We start from the raw sequence: 25,034 nt of genomic DNA, 5'->3' as shown, positions 1-25,034 counted from the left end.
CTAGTCCAACGCTCTTACCACTAGGGTATACTAACCGCACCAACTGTGCTATTTGTGGCGTCAATTGAGAAAATAGTATGCTTATTGGTCATAGAATGGATATAGTTCCCGGATGTTGTACTAAATTTGCCGAAATATGAAGTATACACATCGAGGACACTGTTTACGTACTTTAAGGCCCATAATGCAATTGTTCCGGAAATGGGCGTGGCTCAGTGTTTACAGATTTGAAGAACATGGCGCAAAATATGCAGCCGAAGTACACATAATTATGACAAATTTTAAGAAAATGTTGAGCAATGTAATACAGTAATTACTTTTCAAATAAGTTACCTTACACGTTATGTTGGCTGATAATTTGTTAGCTACGCTGTCCTTACGAACCATATCATTACAGCATGGTATGCTAGTTGGCTACTTATACATCAAACTTGCCAGTATATTAACTATAGGCTATCTAACTACCCGTGTCATAGGTGTATTGACTTGATTATTCCCGTCATTCTTTGTTCAGCTAAATGTTATAGTCGTTTTGCGTTCTCAATGGATATTCGGGTGCTTTTGTAAATTCGCTCTGGCTATTTACTCCGATTTCGCCTGAGTAATGTTATACCTCAGAGCAGAGTGCAGAATAATGAATTTACGAACGCTCAACACCGGTTGTATATGGCCGGTGTCAGTAAACCTCGGCAAATAAAGCGTTATGAACTTGTTGCCAGCAGCACATTTAGTCACCAACGCTCTGGATAACATGACAACTGCCTAACCAGCTATGCTAGGGTGAGTAAAATGGTCAGTGGTCTCATTTGTTTCTGGAAGTAGCTAGCCAACGTTAGCTTGGGTGCTTGACTGCCGTTGTAAGGTCAGAACGCTCAAATCAACCCTACTCCTTGGCCCTAGCGTCCAGTGTGCACTCCGAGAGCGAAACGCTCTGAATTTACGAGCCTACGCTGGCGCTCCAGATTGAATTTAAGAACCCATCCGAAGTTGTAAAATGTCTAACTAGTCATTTGTTATGCTAACAAGCTAGCAAGAGGTTGCATAGCAACAGCATCAACTTCCCGTAAACAGGCGAATAGCTAATGTGCTCAACTGAAAGGATACTGTTAATTTACAGTATACTAAAACGAACTATAGTATATACTCATATATAGCATGTAGTATTTACGCATTAAGTATGTAGTATACAGTATGTTAGTATGTGTATTCGAACACAGCTTGGGTTTTAGTGATGGCATGTTTATAGTGGTTGTTGCCCTGTCCTCCCCTCACAAAGAGAAACATGGAAGAGATGGTGGTGCATCCATTTTTCATCACACAGTCATTCACCCAGAAAATACTTGTTGGGATGGGGTGTAAACTTTACTGTCCTTTATCCTGTCAGGTCCTGAAGGACGCCTCACTGTCCTCAGCTGTTTGTCTTCTATGAGAGGACCATCTCTACCAGCACTCATAGTTCACCCAAAGCCCAAATCACCATGACTTGATAGGTAATCATGACAGTTACATCAATGTTTTCAGCCCATTTTTAAACACTAATGGGCAGTTTCCCAGACATATATTTAAACCTAGTCCTGGACTAAAAAGCATGCCCAAGAATCCCATTTACTCCAGGAATACGCTTAATCTAAGTCTTGGAAACTCCCTGTAAGTGCTTTACATTGTATGCGGCTGAATCACCGATTGGAGCACCCATTGGTGCAAAGCAGCCATTTTGTGTCAAAAGTCTCAGCCCTCTCTGCTCCACCAGGTGACCAGTCGTCTGTTTTTATTTTACCTTTATTTAACCAGGCAAGTCAGTTAAGAACAAATTCTTATTTTCAATGACGGCCTAGGAACAGTGGGTTAACTGGTGTTTTTGTTAAAATATTTTAATTGGGACTATAGGAATGTAAAAAAAAAATAGACAAATCTGTTGAATGAAACATTTACTTGTATTTTACATTCTATTTAGTTGTTTACTTTTTTTATTGTAAGAATAATGATGATGAGACTGCGTACCATTGATCAGTTTCACCTGTCCTTGTGCTTGTCTCCTCCCCCCTCCAGGTGTCGCCCATCTTCCCTATTATCACCTGTGTATTTATACCTGTGTTCTCTGTCTTGTTTGTTGCCAGTTTGTCTTGTTTGTTCAAGCTTACCAGTGGTTTTCCTGTCAACGCCTATTGTTTCCAAGCCTTGCTTTACTAGTCCTCCTGGTTTTGACCGATGCCTGACCCTGCACCTTTGCTCCACCTCTGGATTACTGAACCCTGCCTGACCCTGACCCTGAGTCTGCCTGCCGTCCTGTACCGTCGCCTAACCCTTGATGTTTGACCCCTTCCTGCCTTGACCTGTCTTTGCCTGCCCCTGTTTGCTACAATAAACAGGGTTACTTTGACAGTCTGCATCTGGGTCTTACCTTGATTCTTGACAAGGCTATACTGTCAGATCCAAATACTGTTTACATAAAGCAACATTACCAAAGATGTCAACATTGCAGACCTCCAGGACATGTCCTCAGTTGATCCAGAAATGGAACCACTATATGGTTAAATCATGACTGGACCAAAGACTTGGGCAGCTACTGTAGCCTACGTATACTGTATGGAAGTGCTTCTATTCTGAGTGGTATATGGTCAAACAGTAATTCTGTGTGCTGAGTCTATGCATTGGAATATCTACCTTGTTTAATAAGAACAATTAAACAAATTCCATGTTATGATTATAGTGTTCAATGTTAACACTGATTTAGACAGCTTTGTGACTGTTTGATTTGTTATTAATTTTTTGAATACAAATAGATCTACTGGGCTCCTGAGTGGCGCAGAGATCTAAGGCACTGCATCTCAGTGCTAGAGGAGTCACTACAGACCCTGGTTTCGAATCCAGGCTGTTTCACAACTGGCTGTGATTGGGAGTCCGCACAATTGGCCCAGCGTCATCCGGGTTTGGCCGGTGTAGGCCGTCATTGTAAATAAGAATTTGTCCTAGTTGTCCTGACTTGCCTAGTTAAATAATAAAAAATACTGAAAAGACTCCTAACATTGTGTGAAATTATTTATGACCAGCATGGTAATTATACTGAAATGCAATCTCAAGATCATCATGCACAGCATACCTGTACAGGTATGTCACTCATGGAGGGAGGAGGGATTTCTTGGGGTCTGTATTGAAATGAACCCAACCCCATGTCCTGCACCTGCTCAACCTGCTTACAAGACAACAGGAAGACACACAAACAGGCCAGAGAGGACGCAGTGTCATCTATTCACATAATGTGGATTTCAACATGCAGGTAAACACCTTGTTCTGTATCTCACCTGTCAAACGCCCAATACTCCGCATTGCTGTCGCTTGTGTGCTCGAGAGAGTGCGTGGTAATGTAACACGATGCACCAAAGTAGGAAGTACTCGCCGATGGCTCTGGATTTCGTTAATAAATCAGCACTGACACAGAGGACGACGACGGTGGACTATAGTCGAGGGGAATTGTTCAACCCGCCCAGGGTGCACCATTCGAAAGTCAATGGAGTCAGAGCCGTCCGGAGGCATATCTCTCCTCCAAGTCGCAGTCTGGTGGGCATCAAGGCAGTCTGGAGCGAGAGAAGAGCAGGCTCGTTACCAAACCTTGTAGAGAGAAGACCGGAGCCGGTGAAGGTGATGAACCCCGCCGAGGCCGAGAACGGCTGCCCTGGCCGCGGCAGTAGGAAAAGGGGATTCAAGCCCCCGGATGTGAGGACCATATTCTCCCCCAGTGAGAGAAACCCCCGGGCGAGGGAGGAGAGGGGGGATAGACACACTTTCTACCTAGGTCTTTCGGGCGCATGGTGCGACGTGTGCTGCGAGTACATCCTCCGCTTCTCCCTGATGTGTTCAGGTGAGTTCTACTACTGTGTGATGTTTCAGGTGAGATAGTTAGTTAGACCGTCTCAACTCCAATATCATCTACTACAGCAGACAACATACTGGTTAATAGATAGCCTCATGACATACAGCTTATCAATATAATGACTTAACTGGAGAAACTGCCTTATGAATCTAGACTTTCTCACAGGCTCTATACAATCGGTATATAAACACATACAGTGCTTTCAGAAAGTATGCATACCTCTTGGTTTATTCCCCCAAAAATTGTGTTAAGCCAGAATTCTAAATGTATTTTTTTTATCACCCATCTACCCACAATACCCCGTAATGACAAAGTAGAAATTTGTTTAGACATTTTTGCAAATGTATTCAAAATGAAATACAGAAATATCTCAAATACATAACTATTCACCCCCCCTGAGTCAATACTTTGTAAAAGCACCTTTGGCAGCGATTTAAAGCTGTGAGTGTTTTCTGGTTTCAGTCTTAAGAGCTTTCCACACATGGATTGTGCAACATTTGCCCATTATTCTTAAAGAAAAATATTCAAGCTTTGTCAAATTGATTTTTGATCATTGCTAGACAACCATGGGAAAAGTCAAAGGGTGGGAATAGTTTCTGTAGGCTGTACATGTTCAGAAAGGCATGGCTACATACAGACTACTCCTAAACAGGGCCAGGCTCTACACACACACACACTCACACTCACCATGCTGATAAACTGGTTTGAAGAGAAAACACAACCATTCCTGTACGTTCATACAGATGCTTTCCTCTCGGCTCAGCTCTCTCTGCATTCTTCCACTGATAGTCACTCACTCACTCCCTCAAGCTAACGTCATAGGAACCTGTTTACTGTCGATTGATACAATATATTCTTGTTGTTACTCCTATCATTGCTGCATTACTCCCCACTGGGCAACAACTGGTTGGATCAACGTTGTTTCCACGTCATTTCAACCACTAAAATCTATGTGATGACGTTGAATCAATGTGGGAAACAGATTGGATTTGCAAGAAGTCACCAACTTAAGGGCATTTCTTTGAACCTAAATCCGATGACATGGTGACATTTTGTTGTTGATTTCACGCTGAATTCACATTAGTTGACAACTCAACCAAATGGAAAGCAAAACTAGACCTTGAACTGACGTCTGTGCCCAGTGGACCATCGCACGGGTAAAAGCATTGCTTGCAGGTTGATGGGTTTTAAAGCACCTCTCCACATTGTCATGTCATTCTGCAGTGGTCTGATGCAGTTGCTTACAGGCCTCTGCTGTTGGCCTATGTTACATTAAGTTGTGGACTTGTGCAATATGATGGTCAAATGTCCAGTTGTGTCTTAACTGGACACCGAGTGGGTAAATGCATATGCTGTCAAATATTTCCTCCTCTACACATCTGGCATAGAATGGGTAATAACCCAATAGTGATTAGAACCTGGCCATTGGAACCCTAACCTGGCTATTAGAACCCTAACCAGGTCAACACAATCCTAACCTGGTCAATGCAACCATTTTCAAGTGTTAATGTCACATGCACAAGTACAGTGAAATGCCTTTCTTGTGAGCTCTAATCAATAACACTGTAATACTAAAAAATAACCAGGTTGAACAAAAACACACAAGAACAAGTCAGCATACAGGGTCAGTTCCAGTATCATATTTACAATGTGCAGGGATACTGGATCGACAGAGGTAGATATGTATGGGGGTAAGGTGATTAGGCATCAGAATATACGATAAACAGAGTAGCAGCAATGTATATGACGATTGTATCTGAGTGAGTGTGTGTAGAGTCAGTAGAAATGTATGTGCTTATTATGTGTGTGCGTGAGCAAATGATGGAGTGAGTGTTTGTGTGTGCGTGTTGGAGTATCAGTGTGCGTAGTGTGTAGAGCTCTGTGAGTAACCGTTCTGATAGCTGTTCAATAGTATAGAGATCCTATTAAAATTCTTATTCCTAATTCTATAGGCAATAGAACCCTAACCTGGTCTTTAGAACCCTTACTTGGCCATTAGAACTCTAACCCTCACAGGTTCTGCGTTGCTGTCCCCTGCCCCATGTAGCAGCTCTAGAAGTCTTTTATCCTAGGCTAACTAGCTGAATTCCTTCTGTTAACCCAAATGTGACATCGGGCTGTAAGGACAAAAGGTGACTTTCACAGCTGTCTACTGTGTCCACCTCAGCCCCACAGTGAGACTGGACTCAGGTTGCAGCAGTTGCAGCAGGTTATCCGGTGTGGGAGGGAAAAATAACCAGCAGTATGTTCTGACCACTTAGTGAATGTTTAATGGTGTTGTGAAGTTTTCTGCTCTCGCACTTAGTTGACTCCCTCCCTGTGGGGTTCTGTGTCAGGGGGGAGGAGCTATTCAATTATCACATAAGATCAAATGCAATTTTATTGGTCATGTTACACATATTTAGCAGATGTTATTGCGGGTGTAGCGAAATGCTTGACTTCCTAGCTCCAACAGTGCAGTAATATCTAACAATACACAGAAATCTAAAGGTAAAAGAATGGATTGAAGAAATAAACATTTTAGGACGAGCAATGTCCTACGTGTGTGTGTGTGTGTGTGTGTGTATATATATATATATACACAGTGCATTCAGACAGTATTCAGACGCCTTGACTTTTTCCCACATTTTGTAATGCCTTATTCTAAAATGTATTAAATCATTTTTTTCCCTCATCAATCTAATCACAATAACCCATAATGACAAAGATAAAACAGGTTTTAGATTTTTTTGAATATTGATTAAAAAATATGGAAATATTACATTTCCGTAAGTATTCAGACCCATTACTCAGTACTTTGTTGAAGCATCTTTGGCAGCGATTACAGCCTCAAGTCTTCCTGGGTATGACGCTACAAGCTTCACACCTGTATTTGGGGAGTTTCTCTCATTCTCGTCTGCTGATCCTCTCAAACTCTGTCAGGTTGGATGGGGAGCGTCACTGCACATATTTTCAGGTCTCTCCAGAGATGTTCGATCGGGTTCAAGTCCGGGCTCTGGCTGGGCCACTCAATGACTTTCAGAGACTTGTCCCGAAGCCACTTCTGCATTGCCTTGGCTGTGTGCATAGGGTCTTTGTCCTGTTGGAAGGTGAACCTTCGCCCCAGTCGGAGGTCCTGAGCACTCTGCAGTAGATTTCTCTGTACTTTGCTCCATAAATATTTCCCTCGACCCTGACTCCCAGTCCCTGCCGCTGAAAAATATCCCCACAGCACGATGAAACATCCCCACGGTAAGGGAAGGGGTCTGAATACTTTCTGAATGCACTGTGTGTGTATATATATGTATGTATGTATGTATGTATGTATGTATGTATGTATGTATGTATGTATGTATGTATGTATGTATGTGTGTGTGTACAGTACCAGTTTGGACACACCTACTCATTCAAGGGTTTTCTTTATTATGTTCTACATTGTAGAATAATAGTGAAGACATAAAAACTATGAAATAACACATATGGAGTCATGTAGTAACCCATAAAAGTTTTAAACAAATCTAAATATATTTGAGATTCTTCAAAGTAGCCACACTCTGTGTTGACAGCTTTGTATACTTTTGGCATTCTCTCAACCAGCTTCGTAAGGTAGTCACCTGGAATGCATTTCAATTAACTGGTGTGCCTTGTTAAAAGTTAATTTGTGGATTGTCTTTCCTTCTTAATCCGTTTGAGCCAATCAGTTGTGTTGTGACAAGGTAGGGGTGGTATACAGAAGATAGACCAAGTCCATATTATGGCAAGAACATCTCAAATAAGCAAAGAGAAACGACAGTCCATCTTTACTTTAAGACATGAAGGTCAGTCAATGCGAAAATTTCAAGAACTTGGAAAGTTTCTTCAAGTGCAGTTGCATAAACCATCAAGCACTATGATGAAACTGGCTCTCATGAGGACTGCCACAGGAAAGGAAGACCCAGAGTTACATCTGCTACAGAGGATAAGTTCATTAGAATACCAGCCTCAGACATTGCAGCCCGAATAAATGCTTCACAGAGTTCAAGTAACAGTAACACATCTCAACATCAACTGTTCAGAGGAGACTGCTACACAGAAATTACTACAAAGAAACCACTACCAAAGGACACCAATAAGAAGAGACTTGCTTGGGCCAAGAAACATGAGCAATGGACTTTAAATGGGTGGAAATCTGTCCTTTGGTCTGATTTTGAGATTTTTGGTTCCAACAGCTGTGTCTTTGTGAGACGGTGAACGGATGATCTCCACTTGTGTGGTTCCCACGTGAAGCATGAAGGTGTGATAGTGTGAGGTGCTTTGCTGGTGAAACTGTATCTGATTTATTTAGAATTCAAGGCACACATAACCAGCATGGCTACAGCATCATTCTGCAGCAATACGCCATCCCATCTGGTCTGCGCTTAGTGGGACAATCATTTGTTTTTCTACAGGACAATGACCCAACACACCACCAGGCTGTGGGACAATGGGAGAAACTCCCAAAATACAGGTGTACCAAGCTTGTAGCGTCATACCCAAGAAGACTTGATCCTGTAATAGCTGCCAAAAGTGCTTCAACAAAGTACTGAGTAAAGAGTCTGAATACGTATGTAAATGTGATTTTTCTTTTCATTTTTGATAAATTATCCAACATTTCTAAAAACCTGTTTGCTTTGTCATTATTGGGTATTGTGTGTAGATGAAGGAAACAAACAATTTAATACATCTTAGAATAAGGCTGTAATGTGACAAAATGTGGGAAAAGTAAAGGGGTCTGAATACTTTCCGAAGGCACTGTATGTATGTGATGGGATGTATAGACATTATGGACAGTACGCAAATAAAATATGTACTCAATCTGAGGAATACGTAGGATACAATAGTATATGTACAGCAATAGTTGAGTAGAATGGACCTGACTAGAATACAGTGTATATACATATGAAATGGGTAAAACAGTATGTAAACATTTTTAAAGTGACTTGTGTCCCATGTCTATATACATAGGGCCTATAAGGGTGCAGGGTTGAGTAACTAGGTGGTAGCCGGCTAGTGACAGTGACTATGTTCAGGGCAGGGTACTGGTTGGAGGCCGTCTAATGATGGCTATTTAACAGTCTGATAGCCTTGAGATAGAAGCTGTTTTTCAGTCTCTCGGTCCCAGCTTTGATGCACCTTTACTGACCTCGCCTTCTGGATGATAGTGTGGCTCGGGTGTCCTTGACGATCTTCTTGGCCTCACCTGGTGCTGTAGATGTCCTAGAGAGCAGGCATTGTGCCCCTGCTAATATGTTGGGCAGAGCGCACCGCCCTCTGGAGAGCCCTGCGGTTGTGGACGGTGCAGTTGATACAGACGTTGATACAGACTGACAGGATGCACTCAATGGCCCACCTGTAAATGTCTGTGAGGGTTTTAGGAGCCAAGCCAAATTTCTTCAGCCTCCTGAGGTTGAAGAAGCGCTATTGCGCCTTCACCAAACTGTCTGTGTGGGTGGACCATTTCAGGTTGGCAGTGATGTGTACGCCGAGGAACTTGAAGCTTTCCACCTTCTCCACTGTGGCTCCGTAGATGTGGATGGGAGTGTGCTCCCTCTGCTGGGGGGGGGGGGGTCAGGAAGTCCAGGACCCCAGGGCGGGGTTCAGACTCAGGGCCCCGGGCTTGGAGGGTACTATGGTGTTGAAGGCTGAGCTGTAGTTAATGAACAGCATTGTATCATCCATGGTTCTATTGGGGCGGTGTTTATCCCTGTCATTCACACTTAGCTGGCCAGAACCGTTTGGCCCAAATGGTCAGCTCGGCCTGTGGGCCTGTGCCAAATTCTTTTACACGGAGAGGTGAGAAGTTGGTGGAGTCAGATTAGACACGGAGGAGAAGGTGGATTAACATGACCATTCAATCACCACAGGGGAATGTTAAAGACCTGTTTTGCTCCTGGGTGAAGAAATAACTTGTTGTAAATCCCCATGAAAAGATCAGCTTTCATTCTCCACCTACGGCTGTGTGTGTGTACTTGCGCATGTCTGCCTGCCTGCCTGCCTGCCTGCCTGCCTGCTGCGCATATGTTTTCTCTAGCGCCCAGCTGCTGTTTGTGCAGGCGCAGTGACAGTGTGGCTCCAGAAGACCATGTGACAGGTTAATGACCCATCACAATGACCACACACACTTTATGTTTTACTGTCCTTGTGGGGATTTCAGGTAACCACGAGGATAGTAATGCACACTCACATGGGGGTGAATGGGGGGCTACAGTAAGGGGAGGGACTAGCCCAGGCCAGACATGACACAGAAAAGCCAGACGGGGCAGGATAGAGAGAGAGGGGGAGAAAGAGGGTATAGAGAGGGGCCAGAGTGAAAGACAGTCCAGAGCTGGGATTTGCAGGACTGGGGCGACCTTATGTTGGATATGTGCAGCGCTCTCTGCAAAATGGAGCCCAGTGTGTATGAGTTGGAACCTGGGTGTGTGACTGAATGAGCAATGGGGATGGCTAAAGGATTTGGGAGGACTCTGAGGAGATTATCTGGTTTCTTCTTCCGTGTTCCCAAAGTGATCCGCCGCTCGGGACGCCTGGAACTAAGCCTGCTTTGGAGGAACTCTGGTAAGTGAGTGTGTGTGCGTGTGTGTATGTACATTTGTATATGTGAGTGTGTGTATGTGGGCCTGTGTTTAGCCAAACCCAGATTATGGTGGTAAGGCAGACAGAGGGTTTGGTGTCACTAAGAGGCCATGACCTGAGAGATAATACAAGTGTATGCACTGTACATACTGTTCCTGCACTGTACACACTGTTTAGGGCCCTACAGTTCAGGTCCTTCATGTTCTGTAGAGACCAGCCACAGATGCAGTGTTGTGTCCACAGACAGACCACTCAATGTCATCGCTGACCTGCCATGAAACATGCGAGACTCAGCACAAACACTTGGTGTGGAAGGCAGGCAAACAGACAGACAGACAGACTCTGCAGAGAGACCGAAAGAGAGGGAGAGTGGAAGAGAGATGGAAAGATATGCGCGTTCCGTAATTAAGTGTGTGTGCATTTCAATTAGGTGTTTGGCAGCCATGTGTGAAAAGGCTCATAAGTGCTGAGGGAATGGGTTTAGTCCCGTAACTGGTTCAATGGGAAACTGATTACTGTTTACTGAGGAAAACAACACTACCACAGTGGAATGACAACCCTTCCGTCTCTTCCACTGACAGTCAGCACGGTCTGAGACCACCTGCTGTCCTGGCTGTGTGTTTTAGGGCAGCGTGTTGTAAGTGGGGGCCTGAGTGGAGCCGGTTAGGAATGAGAGACATGGATTTTAGAATATAAGTCTCCAAATGTGGAATGTAGAATGAAGTTAAGAAGACGCAATGCCGCTTCAAAAGGGAGATGTATTTTCTATTGTCTAAAGACAACGCAGGAACAAATACAACACACCACCTGTCTGGACAAGCCACACACATCCACAGTTCTCCAGCCTCAGACCATTCTACTCCTATTACAGTCCAGTACTAAACAGTGTTGTCCTATGACAGGTATTGTGTTGCTGCATCCACAGCCTTGGTGTCATACCAACTGCTTTAGTAAATGGATCACGTCGGCCCATAGCCCAGATAAAGCTATTGTACCTACTGAAACATAAGGCTTCGCTCAGCTTTGATTACAGGATTAGAAAACGATCTCTCTCTCTCTCTCTCTCTCTCTCTCTCAATTCAATTCAATTCAATTCAAGGGGCTTTATTGGCATGGGAAATATATGTTTACATTGCCAAAACAAGTGAAATGGATAAACAAAAGTGAAATAAATAATAAAAAGTGACCAGTAAATGTTACACTCGCACAAGTTCCAAAATAATGGAGACATGTCAAATGTCGTATACAAAAAAAAGTACATATACAAAAAGTACAAAAGGGAAAATTAAATAAACATAAATATGGGTCGTATTTACAATGGTGTTTGTTCTTCACTGGTTGCCCTTTTCTTGTGGCAACAGGTCACAAAGCTTGATGCTAGTAGCCGGGGACTTTAATGCAGGGAAACTAAAATCCGTTTTACCAAATTTCTATCAGCATGTTAAATGTGCAACCAGAGGGGGAAGAAACTCTGGACCACCTTTACTCCACACACAGAGATGCGTACAAAGCTCTCCCTCGCCCTCCATTTGGCAAATCTGACCATAATGCTATCCTCCTGATTCCTGATTTCAAGCACAAAATGTAAGCAGGAAGCAGCAGTGACTAGATCATATGAAGCAGATGCTAAGCTACAGGACTGTTTTGATAGCACAGACTGGAATATGTTCCGGGATTCCACCGATGGCATTGAGAAGTACACCACATCGAATATTGGCTTCATCAATAAGTGCATCGATGACATCGTCCCCACAGATGACCGTACGTACATACCCCAACCAGAAGCCATGGATTACAGGCAACATCCGAACTGCGCTAAAGGCTAGAGCTGCCGCCTTCAAAGAGCGGGACTCTAACCTGGATGCTTATAAGAAATCCCGCTATGCCCTCCGATGAACCATCAAACAGGCAAAGCATCAATACAGGACTAAGATCGAATCGTACTACACCGGCTCTGACGCTCGTCGGATGTGGCAGGGCTAGATGGAACATTCACAATGCCGCAGGGCGAGATGTATTACCAGGAAGTGTCGGGCGAGCATACACTGCCCAACTGGCAAGCATCTTCACTGACATTTTCAAACTCTCCCTGTCCGAGTCTGTAGTACCAACATGTTTTAAGCAGACCACCATGGTGCCTGTGCCCAAGAACACTAAGGTAACCTGCCTAAATGACGACCAACCTGTAGCACTCACGTCTGTAGCCATGAAGTGCTTTGAAAGGCTGGTCATGCCTCACATCAACACCATTATCCCAGAAACCCTAAACCCACTCCAATTTGCATACCGCCCCAAATGATCCACAGATGATGCAATCTCTATTGCACTCCACACTGCCCTTTCCCACCTGTACAAAAGGAACACCTATGTGAGACTATTCATTGGCTACAGCTCAGCGTTCAACACCATAGTGCCCTCAAAAATCATCAAAAAGCAAAGGAGCCTGGGACTAAACACCTCTCTCTGCAACTGGATCCTGGACTTCCTGACAGGCTGCCCCCAGGTGGTAACAGAACATCCGCCACACTGATCCTCAAAACGGGGGCCCCTCAGGGGTGTGTGCTTAATCCCCTCCTGTACTCCATGTTCACTCATGACTGCATGGCCAAGCATGACTCCAACACCATCATTAAGTTTGCAGATGACACAACAGTGGTAGGCCTGATCACTGACAATGACGTGACAGCCTATAGGGAGGAGGTCAGAGACCTGGCCGTGTGATGCCAGGACAACAACCTCTCCCTCAACAAGATCAAGACAAAGGAGATGATTGTGGACAACAGGAACAAGAGGACCGAACACAAGAGGACCGAACGTCCATTTGGGACGTGGATCCCACTCCACCATAGTCTTTGTCCGCCTTTTAACATGCCTCCGTGGCATCTTTAACGCGGCGACCCTCGCCGCCAACCTCGGACTGGGGACCCTAGCAATGGGTCCCGAATGGAAGGGAGATTCCGGCAGCACCGGACAAGCGGGAGACTCCGGCAGCTCCGGAGTGAAGGGCGATTCCGGCAGCGCCGGAGTGACGGGCGATTCCGGCAGCGCCGGAGTGACGGGCGATTCCGGCAGCGCCGGAGTGACGGGCGATTCCGGCAGTGCCGGATTAACGGCCGGCTCTGGCAGCTCCTGACTGACCGGCGGCTCTGGCAGCTCCTGACTGACCGGCGGCTCTGGCAGCTCCTGACTGAACGGCGGCTCTGGCAGCTCCTGACTGAACGGCGGCTCTGGCAGCTCCTGACTGACCGGCGGCTCTGGCAGCTCAGGACAGGAGGGAGACTCTGGCAACGCTGGACAGGAGGGAGACTCTGGCAGTGCTGAGCAGGCGGGAGCACATGTAGGGAGGAGACAGCCTGGTGTGGGGGGCTGCCACCGGAGGGCTGGTGCGTGGAGTGGGCACCGGATAGACCGGACCGTGGAGGCGCACTGGAGGTCTCAAGCACCGGGCCTGCACAACCCTACCTGGCTGGATACTCCGTGTAGCAAGGCCAGTACGGCGAGGTGGAATAGACCGCACTGGGCTGTGCTGGCGAACCGGGGACACCATGCGTAGGGTTGGTGCCATGTACCCCGGCCCGAGGAGACGCACTGGAGACCAGATGCGCTGAGCCGGCTTCATGGCACCTGGCTCGATGCCCACTCTAGCTCGGCCGATACGAGGTGCTGCTATGTAACGCACCGGTCTACGCCTGCGCACCGGGGACACCGTGCGCCTCACGGCATAACAGGTGCCTGCCCGGTCCACCTCTCTCCACGGTAAGCACGGGGAGTTGGCTCAGGTCTCCTACCTGACTTAGCCACACTCCCCGTGTGCCACATTTTTTGGGGCTGCCTCTCGGGCTTCCAACCGCGCTGCCATGCTGCTTCCTCATACCACCGCCTCTCGGCTTTCGCTGCCTCCAGCTCTGCCTTGGGGCGGCGATATTCTCCCGGCTGTGCCGTGTCCAGGAGTCTGGAGATCGCTGCTGCTGCTGCTGTCCTTTGGTGGTGGGTGATTCTGTAACGGCTTTCCTCTTCCTCTTCTGAGGAGGAGTAGGAGAGATCGGACCAATGTGCAGTGTGGTAAGTGTCCATTTTAGTTTATTAAAACTGAACACTAAAGAATACAAAATAACAAAGTGACTGATACAATCGATAACCGAAACAGTCCTGAAATGTGAAACAAACATCCAACAGGAAACAATCACCCACGGCTAAAAAATGAAACCAGGCTACCTAAGTATGGTTCTCAATCAGGGACAACGATTGACAGCTGCCTCTGATTGAGAACCATACCAGGCCAAACACAGAAATCCCAAAACATAGAAAAAAGAACATAGACATAGGTCAGAACGTGACACACGGGAAGGCCCTAAAAATAGTCAAAGACTCCAGCCACCCTAGTCATAGACTGTTCTCTCTGCCTCCGCACGGCAAGCGGTACCGGAGCGCCAAGTCTAGGTCCAAGAGGGTTCTAAACAGCTTCTACCCCCAAGCCATAAGACTCCTGAACATCCAGTCAAATTGCTACCCAGACTATTTGCATTGCCCTCCCCCCTCTCTCCACACCACTGCCACTCTCTGTTGTCATCTATGTATAACTTTAATAACTCTACCTACATGTACATATTACCTAAACTAACCGGTGCCCCACACATTGACTCTGTACCAGTACCCCCCTGTATATAGTCTTGCTAATGTTATTTTACTGCTGCTTTTGAATTACTTTTTACTTTTATTTCTTATCCATACTTTTTTTAAACTGCATTGTTGGTTAGGGGTTCGTAAGTAAGCATTTCACGGTGACTAATACAATTTGATTTCATTTCATTGCACACTGTGGTATTCCACCCAATAGATATGGGAGTTTATAAAAATTTGACTTATTTTCTAATTCTTTGTAGGTCTGTAATCTGAGGTCAATATGTGTCTCTAATATGGTCATATGTTTGGAAGGAGGTTAGGAATTGCAGATCAGTTTCCACCTCATTTTATGGGCAGTGTGCATATAGCCTGTCTTCTCTTTAGAGCCATGTCTGCCTACGGCGACCTTTCTCAATAGCAAGACTTTGTTCACTGAGTCTGTATATAGTCAAAGCTTTCCTTAATTTGTGGTCAGTCACAGTGGCCAGGTATTCTGCCACTGTGTACTTTCTGTTTAGGGCCAAATAACATTCTAGTTTGCTCTGTTTTTTTGTTAATTCTTTCCAATGTGTCAAGTAATTATCTTTTTGTTTTCTCATGATTTGGTTGGGTCTAATTGTATTGCTGTCTTGGGGCTCTGTGGGGTCTTTATTGGCATGGGAAACATGTGTTTACATTGCCAATGCAAGTGAAATAGATAATAAACCAACAGTAAACATGACTCACTCTCTCTCTCTCGCTCTCATTCTCGCTCTCTTTTTTTTTCATTCTCGCTCTCCTTTTCTTTGTCTTTCTCTCTCACACACACAAACACTCCATCCCCAAACATGCACCTGGTCGCAGCGGGTCTCCAAGAAGTGTAGTTTTGAGTACTGTTATGTCTTCTGCAACCACACAGTGTCCTCTGGGTGAAGGCCTGGCTCTGCTCTGTTTATACACAGTCTGAAAACCCTATGTTAAAAGGCTATGGTCTTTACATGTTGGGAGTGGTACTGCGAGATCCAAGTATTTTACTCCGATAAACAGCCCTTGAATCACGGGCTGAAACAGCTGCTGTCATCCCTGACTGAGGACAAATGGTGGTGGGGGGTAGAGTTTGACTGAATTGGCTCTTAGCACGTCAGTGAGAAGGTCGCCACAGGTTCCTCATCTCTCCTCCCAGCACACAGAGACATGGTTACACAGCCAGCTCTATATACTACACACAGAGACATGGTTAGACAGCCAGCTCTATATACTACACACAGAGACATGGTTAGACAGCCAGTTTTATATACTACACACAGAGACATGGTTAGACAGCCAGCTTTATATACTACACACAGAGACATGGTTACACAGCCAGCTCTATATACTACACACAGAGACATGGTTAGACAGCCAGCTCTATATACTACACACAGAGACATGGTTACACAGCCAGCTCTATATACTACACACAAAGACATGGTTAGACAGCCAGCTCTATATACTACACACAAAGACATGGTTAGACAGCCAGCTCTATATACTACACACAAAGACATGGTTAGACAGCCAGCTCTATATACTACACACAGAGACATGGTTAGACAGCCAGCTCTATATACTACACACAGAGACATGGTTACACAGCCAGCTCTATATACTACACACAAAGACATGGTTAGACAGCCAGCTCTATATACTACACACAGAGACATGGTTAGACAGCCAGCTCTATATACTACACACAGAGACATGGTTACACAGCCAGCTCTATATACTACACACAAAGACATGGTTAGCAGCCAGCTCTATATACTACACACAGAGACATGGTTAGACAGCCAGCTCTATATACTACACACAGAGATATGGTTAGCAGCCAGCTCTATATACTACACACAAAGACATGGTTAGCAGCCAGCTCTATATACTACACACAGAGACATGGTTAGACAGCCAGCTCTATATACTACACACAGAGACATGGTTAGACAGCCAGCTCTATATACTACACACAGAGACATGGTTTAGACAGCCAGCTCTATATACTACACACAGAGACATGGTTAGACAGCCAGCTCTATATACTACACACAGAGACATGGTTAGCAGCCAGTTCTATATACTACACACAGAGACATGGTTAGACAGCCAGCTCTATATACTACACACAGCTGACACTGGCTAGGCTCAGGGGCGAGTGGTGTTGGTATGCATCTGTTTGTGGAGTATGTTGTTGTTCTGTGAGGGAGTGAGTGAGTGAATGAAATGAGTGAGTGAGTGAGCGAGGAAAGATGCTGAGTTGCGCTCTGTTCTCCTCCCAGCTCCACTGATTAAGTCTGATCAATTGGTTTTGTCTGGCTGATTACAGGAAGTGCTATTATCAAAGCATCAGCACAGCTATACTACACACACGCGCATGCACACACACACACACGCAGGCAGCACTCCCCACAGGCCCAGGAGACTCCCGGGGGGGGAAAGTGCTTGACTCATCAGACAGACAATAAAAATCATCATCATCAGATGTCTGTATTTTGCGGTTGTGTAACACATGGAAGCATATTTATTTCTCCTCACTGGGGTGAGAAAAAATTCACTCTAAGTTACAGAGGGTTAGAGAGCGTTAGGGCAGGAAGCCTAGCAGACGAGCTGACCACCCTCTTTGTGTGCTGCTGAGTGAGCTCAGAGAGGGGCATCCCTGGCCCACACACTCTCTCACGCACGCACGCTCAGACTTACACACTCTCTCTCTCTCTCCCTCCACCTCTCCCCCGCTCTTCTCTCCTACTGTCTGTGTGTCCATCACTGTGACCCACTGAGCCTCCATTTGACAGACAAATCACCCACTCAGCACTACCATACAGAGAGAGTGGGAGACAGAGAATGAGTGAGTGTTTGTGAGAGAGAGAGAAAGAGCGAGAGAGTGGTAGCTGCTAGGCAAATGAGTCTCTGTGTAGGTCTGGGCTGGCGAGGGAGGTAGGGGTATCCCAGTCAACACAGGCTATTGTTCCTGATGCTTGTTGTGCCTGTGTGTAAGAGAGTGAGTGCGTCGAAGCTGGGCCTGTTGCTACTGGCCAGTGGGGGTACAGTGTAGGACGTGGTCAAGGAGTATTGGTTATCAGACAGAGCAGTGAGGGAGAGCTTCAGAGAGAAGAGTGTGCGAGGCAGGAGGGAGATGGTGTGCTGGTTGGGGATGGGAGCAGCCATCTGTAAACTGTCGGTGAAGCTCAGCCGGCAGGTGAAGCGGAGGACCTCGGGTAAGTGAGGAGACACACACGAACACACACACACACCACGCTGTTCCTGTACACCAGGTGCTAACAGCGAGGGCTTGCTGGATGTTCTGTACACTGCAGAGGGACTGTCACAGTGATGTGCGATGTATTCTGTGTTGTTGGCCGTCTCTCCCTGTCTCTCCTCCACCCCGAGTTATTTCTACGTGGGCCGCTGGATGCTGGCCAGGCCCGGCGCAGAGAACGAGAGGAGAAAGAGGAAGAAAGAGAGCACATATTAGAGATTCCTTCAACCTTTATTGTTGCAGTGTGCACGGCAGGAAGTTTCTGTGTCACTAGACTTTTCCCCGGCCTGTCAGACCGATCCGATTGACTGTCAGCGGAAACATGCTCCTCTTGCTCTTCGCCATTCCAATGCATTGTATCGTGTTTACATTTTGGTTGCACTTGGAATAGTTAGAATAGTAGCCTTGTTTCACTTGACTTGAGCTGAATGTTGATAGTTGAATGGTGACTGCGAATAGTTGACTGAGCTGACAGTTGAATGGTGACTGTGAATGGGGTCGGTATGAAGTGTTTGCATACTGTGGACAACCTCATTTCCTTCCTGTCCTCTCTCCAGACACAACACAGCCTCACCTGGTTATTGCTGTTGCTGGAGACCCGAGCCTGGGATACCAGGGAATATTTGCGTAGCCATTTGGGGTTGCGTTCTAGACTAAAGATGGTAGCGGCTGGGTTATACGTTAGTTATTTGGTTGTGGATGAGACTCGTTAGGGGTTGGCTGCGTATTTAACATAGTACCTGTGACCTGGGTGAATCCACGGGTCTCTGCCTTTGATCACGCTGCTATTGAGTCAACACAGATACAATACTTTAAATCCTCCTGGCAAGGAAGTGGCAAGAGTCTTCAAGAGGTGTAAGAATAACTAGGAGTATGAAATGAGGGTATTTGGTGCCGCGTTAAACACTGTCGGCAGCAGCGTTGGACCTCTCTGTTGACACGCGTCGAGAGAGAATACAGACTCTATGAGTCTGCAAGGTCAGGTCTTTGCAATTGTTTAACAAGCTCCTCTCTTCCTACTTCAGGGTGTAAGTATACTTGTCACCCAGAGTGTCGAGAACGAGTGTCGTTGGACTGTCACCCCGGTGGTCCTGGGACCGTTGACACCCCCCTCAGCCAGGACCACCTCAACGACGAGACACAGCCCACTGTGAGTACCCGCCTCCTCTCTCACTCCCTGTGTGTGTGTGTGTGTGTGTGTGTGTGTGTGTGTGTGTGTGTGTGTGTGTGTGTGTGTGTGTGTGTGGTCTAATTAAAGGGTCAACACTTTGTTCCTTGAGATGTGCTGATATTGTATTCTGTGATGGTCACATTAGCACTGTATTTAGTGCATTTCACCACAAGGGGGCGTTGGAGTGCATGGAATGAGTATTCACCCTGCCCGTGATTACAGTGAGGGACTGAGACGTAGTTCACTAAAGTACCACCACATGACGCTCTCTCTGTGTCTATACTGTATCTCTTGTCCATAGATCTCTTAGGGGGAGTGAGTGAGTGTTTGGGGGATGTGTTTCTACTCATATCATACAGAAGGGTGTGTGTTTGGGATTAACTAGGTGGTGCCAATGCTTTGAAACCAGCAGTCCATGTCATTGTCCATATAATAGCCCTGGAGTCATTGTTTGTGTGTGTGCATTCAAAACAACCTGGCCCTGTAGCTCGCCCAACAGCAACATGAGCCGGCTGCCACATATAACGAGTGGTCGTGTTGGGTGGCCTCACACACATTTCTGTCTTCTGTGGTCCCAGGGGAATCGAAAGGTGTGTGTGTGGAGGCCCTGTCCCTAAATCCCTGAGCCTTGGTCAACTTCACGAACACAGGCATGCACACACACACACACACAAATACTACTCTTGCGTTGTGATGGTATGGATGGATGGAATGAGTGAGGGCATTACACACCTCTGTGGATCATATTTAGCATGTACATGTTTTATTTATTTAAATAATGCAATTGTCAGGGATCTTCCACTCTGTCAAAACAGTCTGGCTTCAATACTGCAGTGAAACAGTTTAGTGTTGAGATGTTAGCTCAGCAGAAACCTGGGACCAGTGCTGAACAGTGCTGCTGAGACATGCAGATCTCTGTCATGTTGTTGTTTCACAGTGTCGTGTTTCTGTTTCTGTGTTAATCTGTGGCTGAGTGTGTATCTGTGTGTATGTCTCTGTGCGTGTGTGTCTCTGTGTGTGTGTGTGCGGCTGGGTCAGACAGCGGGAGATATTGTTGGGTTTTGACCAAACTCCCCCATGTGACTGCCCAGAACCAGAACTAGACTCATATGTTCAGATGATCCTTTACTATCCTTATATAAAGCACTCTGAACCTCCCGGCAGATTGTAGCTCTATCTCTGTCCAACGCTCTGTCTCTGCTCTGTGGTTGAAACTCTCCTGGAATGGACTCGGATAATGATATGAAGCCATGAGACAGTTTATTTACTATCTGTCTCGGTGAAGGAAATGGAATCAGAGAGTGGATAGATGGATCTTCTCAGCCTCTGTTATACCCAGAGGACACAGACACAGGAAGACAATGAGCTCCTTATCCCAGTTTAGAAGAGTCTGCAATAAACTAGGAATAGAGAGGGCCTCTACAATATTACTCAGTAACTATGATGATTAACACCTAGTGGCTGGCTGTCCCTCCCTCCCTCCCTCCCTCCACTAGCAGATGAATCACAGACAGCTGGTTAGCTGATGAAGTTCACAGGAGTGAAGGAATGACACTGACTCAATATGGCTGCCAGCCAACACATGTTGACATTTATAACTAGGGGTCAATTCAACGTGGTGGAATCCTACACACTCTGTAACACACCCTCTGAGTGAGACAAGATCTGGGACAGCACTCAGTCATGACGTGCAGGAGCGGAAAGTGATTGGCTGATCGAATAGATCAGTGATTGCATTAAGCAGTGGTTGTTCCGGTCTGGAGTTTGTCAATGAGTTGACTATAACAGAGTAATACATAGATTGACATCAGTCTGACCCAGAGCACTTGCCCTGTCATGGGCTAACTCTGTTACTGGGCCTGAAACACAATTCTTGGAAATGGCAGGTCAGTGTCACTGTACACTTTTCACCATAGAGACATGATTCACATGCAGTCTACATCTCTGTCAGAGCTAACTGAAGTTCGATACACAGCAAGATCTCACGAACTCAAACATGAACTCACAAAAAATGATGCACGAAGACAGCTGGGTAGATAATTTGTACTGAGTTAGTTCATGTGTAATTAGTTAATGTGTGATGTAGTTAGTTCATGTGTAGTATGTTGAGCTGTAGAGAAAGTTGTTCTGACTGAGGGGATGTGCTTTCTGAGAGACTGACCACGCACAGTGCTGGGAGTGACCTCTGCACTCCATATGCCCATGTCCATTACTGCACTCTTATAGGCTGAGCTATGCCTTCTGATAGGCTATCTAGCCAGACAGGCAGTAAATAATAGGGCCACTTCCTGTTCCTGAACGATGGGAAAGTCAAACACAGGGACCTGGGGGAAAACAGTCGTTAGGAGGACAAGAATGTTGATGTATTCCCTCTGGGCTTCATCGCTGCTCGTTAACCCCAAATGTTAGATTAGGAACACCTGCATAAGTTATTGATCTTTAACGTTTGACCTTTGTGATGTCACCTCTGTTAATATTGTGCATTCTTCACAAACCTTCACAGACCTCTTTATCTGTAGGGGAATGACCAGGGACTCTACACCTCTCTGAGATCTCAGACTAAAGGGAGTCTCCCTCATTCCCTTCCCTCCTCTCCTCATCGTGCGCGGGGTAATGTAGTACGTCCTATAGGGTTGCGTGCGTCATGCCATAGGTGTGCTGTCTTACCTGCTTTTGTCAGTTTTTCTTCCTTTTCTTAGCAGGGTTTCCTTATCTTATCACTCCTCTTAAAAACATCAACTCTGATCTGAAGACCTACTGATTACTAAGCTATGGGCCAAAGGGAAAGGATACTGTGAGTATATACAAGACGGCAGGAAAAGCTCTACATAGATCGAACAAAGCTTTAGACCTCATGCTGAATGAAGATTCCTCAACAGCACACTGTGCAGCCAACAGAAATTGCCAACCGTTTCCTTAGTGACCCCAAATGTTATATAATATTATGTTGAGTGGAAATAACCCTGAACTCTGTTACGACTCTGTTTTTCACTTTCGCTACGTTAATCACTAACAGTCTGCTCTGCCACACTCGCACGGCTCTAGTTCTAAGATAGAACGGCCCACACTCCTCTGGCAACAGAACCCAACCTCTCAGTAGAGTGCCTGGTTCTCCAAAACCGTTCTCCAACCCAGAACATGGAACAAAATCCACTAAATCATATATTGCGTAACAGCTCTGTTCTATATGATTAGTAACCTAACCTCAACTGCAGGGATGTTGTGAAACACAGTTAACCAGTTTGGGTAACCAGGTCACACCCGGTCTTGATTTACTCTAGATGTTGATGTCGGAAAGTCAGGATTTTATTGTTACATGGTTGTTGTGAGAGAGCGGGGTCAGAGTTCAGCCCAGATTGGTTCAGCGTGTTACTGTTTTACAGACAAGGTGTTCCGGCTGTCTTAATGTTCCCTCTCTATGTCAAACTGGGCAGATAAAGATGTACGATAACAACTTAAAACCACTAGAAATCCCCAGGCTTTCCCCATACCCCAGCTACCTCTGACAGACAGCGTTTCCCATCTGTCACACAGTCAGGAGTGGTGGGGCGGGCGGAGTCAAGCTCAGAGAGCAGAGGATAATGGGGGAAACCCAAACTTTATTGCGGTAACCAAAATAAACGCCCAAAACAACAGGCGATAATCAAAAGTGTCCAACCCAAAACTGGGCACAAACAGACATGGTGTGTTCCCTGCAACAACAGAAAACAAGCCCGCACAAAAGCAGGCGGGCCTAACAGGCTTAAATAGTCCTGAATCAAAACTCAAACAAGAAACAGGTGCAACCAATAAGACATAACAAACAGAAAAGGAAAAGGGGATCGGTGGCATTTAGGAGACCGACGACGACCACTGAGCGCCGCCCGAACAGGCAGGGGAGCCACCTTCGGTGGGAGTCGTGACACTATCAGCAGACATAGAGGACACGACTGTCTGTAGAGTCCCAGAACATTCCCTCGATCCAGTGAACTCTACTTAGCTAGAATGGCTATCGCTACTAGTCAATGTTCAGTGGTCTTCCCAGTCCCTTACGGTTCCAGCGTAGATCCCCTATCATTCACAGCCCTAAGAAGCCATGTCAATCAAATAAAACCTTATGTCGAACCACAAAACAGAGGGGCATCTGTGCCACAATCACAGTCCCATCAAAATCCCATCAACATCACAGCCCGATGACTTCCAGGTCAGCCTGTAAATACATGATTCATTATTGTTTCTCATCTGCACCTCCTTTCCCCTGTTTCCCATCGTCTCCCCTCTTTCCTGCCGGTCTGTAGTGAAATCAGTGAGTCACTGTGTTGTTACCTGAGGGAGGAGAGAGAGCCATGTTGTTGACAGAGCCAACAGCTAATCAGGGCCTGCGTCTAATCCAAGTTGTATGAGGGGATAATCTCACCTGATGTTTTATGTTGCCTGTAGTGGCTGTGTGTTTTAACTGTAGCGTCGCTGTGCTTCCCCCTCACTGTCTGTAGGTAGTGTTTGTGCTTCCCCCTCATTGTCTGAGGGTAGTGTTGGTGCTTCCCCCTCATTGTCTGTAGGTAATGTGTGCGCTTCCCCCTCATTGTCTGTAGGTAGTGTTTGTGCTTATCCCTCATTGTCTGTAGGTAGTGTTTGTGCTTCCCCCTCATTGTCTGTAGGTAGTGTTTGTGCTTCCCCCTCATTGTCTGTAGGTAGTGTTTGTGCTTATCCCTCATTGTCTGTAGGTAGTGTTTGTGCTTCCCCCTCATTGTCTGTAGGTAGTGTTTGTGCTTCCCCCTCATTGTCTATAGGTAGTGTTTGTGCTTATCCCTCATTGTCTATAGGTAGTGTTTGTGCTTATCCCTCATTGTCTATAGGTAGTGTTTGTGCTTCGCCCCCAGTGTCTGTAGGTAGTGTTTGTGCTTCCCCCTCATTGTCTGTAGGTAGTGTTTGTGCTTCCCCCTCATTGTCTGTAGGTAGTGTTTGTGCTTCCCCCTCATTGTCTGTAGGTAGTGTTTGTGCTTCCCCCTCATTGTCTGTAGGTAGTGTTTGTGCTTCCCCCTCATTGTCTGTAGGTAGTGTTTGTGCTTATCCCTCATTGTCTATAGGTAGTGTTTGTGCTTATCCCTCATTGTCTATAGGTAGTGTTTGTGCTTCGCCCCCAGTGTCTGTAGGTAGTGTTTGTGCTTCCCCCTCATTGTCTGTAGGTAATGTTTGTGCTTATCCCTCATTGTCTGTAGGTAGTGTTTGTGCTTCCCCCTCATTGTCTGTAGGTAGTGTTTGTGCTTATCCCTCATTGTCTGTAGGTAGTGTTTGTGCTTATCCCTCATTGTCTGTAGGTAGTGTTTGTGCTTCCCCCTCATTGTCTGTAGGTAGTGTTTGTGCTTCCCCCTCATTGTCTGTAGGTAGTGTTTGTGCTTATCCCTCATTGTCTGTAGGTAGTGTTTGTGCTTATCCCTCATTGTCTGTAGGTAGTGTTTGTGCTTATCCCTCATTGTCTGTAGGTAGTGTTTGTGCTTATCCCTCATTGTCTGTAGGTAGTGTTTGTGCTTCCCCCTCAGTGTCTGTAGGTA

General features: G+C 45.9%; 1 protein-coding gene and 1 long non-coding RNA gene across 2 annotated transcripts in view; both read left to right on the top strand.

The window, feature by feature from the left end:
• The first annotated feature begins 220 nt into the window (after positions 1–220).
• Positions 221–3,018, top strand: LOC115106920 (uncharacterized). Its single transcript, XR_003860127.2, has 3 exons — positions 221–780; positions 1,385–1,490; positions 2,050–3,018. It is a non-coding gene; the product is annotated as an uncharacterized LOC115106920 (long non-coding RNA).
• A 211-nt stretch (positions 3,019–3,229) lies between these two features.
• LOC115106916 (ras association domain-containing protein 5-like) overlaps positions 3,230–25,034 on the top strand; it is a 61,910-nt gene continuing 40,105 nt past the window's right edge. The window contains exons 1-2 of the mRNA XM_029630127.2: positions 3,230–3,859; positions 19,358–19,482. Of these exons, the coding sequence (XP_029485987.1) occupies positions 3,373–3,859; positions 19,358–19,482 (612 nt within the window). The 5' untranslated portion in view covers positions 3,230–3,372. The remainder of the gene's footprint in view (positions 3,860–19,357; positions 19,483–25,034) is intronic.

Source organism: Oncorhynchus nerka, linkage group LG23 (genome assembly GCF_034236695.1).
Source record: "Oncorhynchus nerka isolate Pitt River linkage group LG23, Oner_Uvic_2.0, whole genome shotgun sequence".
Classification (NCBI taxonomy): Eukaryota; Metazoa; Chordata; class Actinopteri; order Salmoniformes; family Salmonidae; genus Oncorhynchus; species Oncorhynchus nerka.
This window is presented reverse-complemented; position numbering and strand designations above follow the sequence as displayed.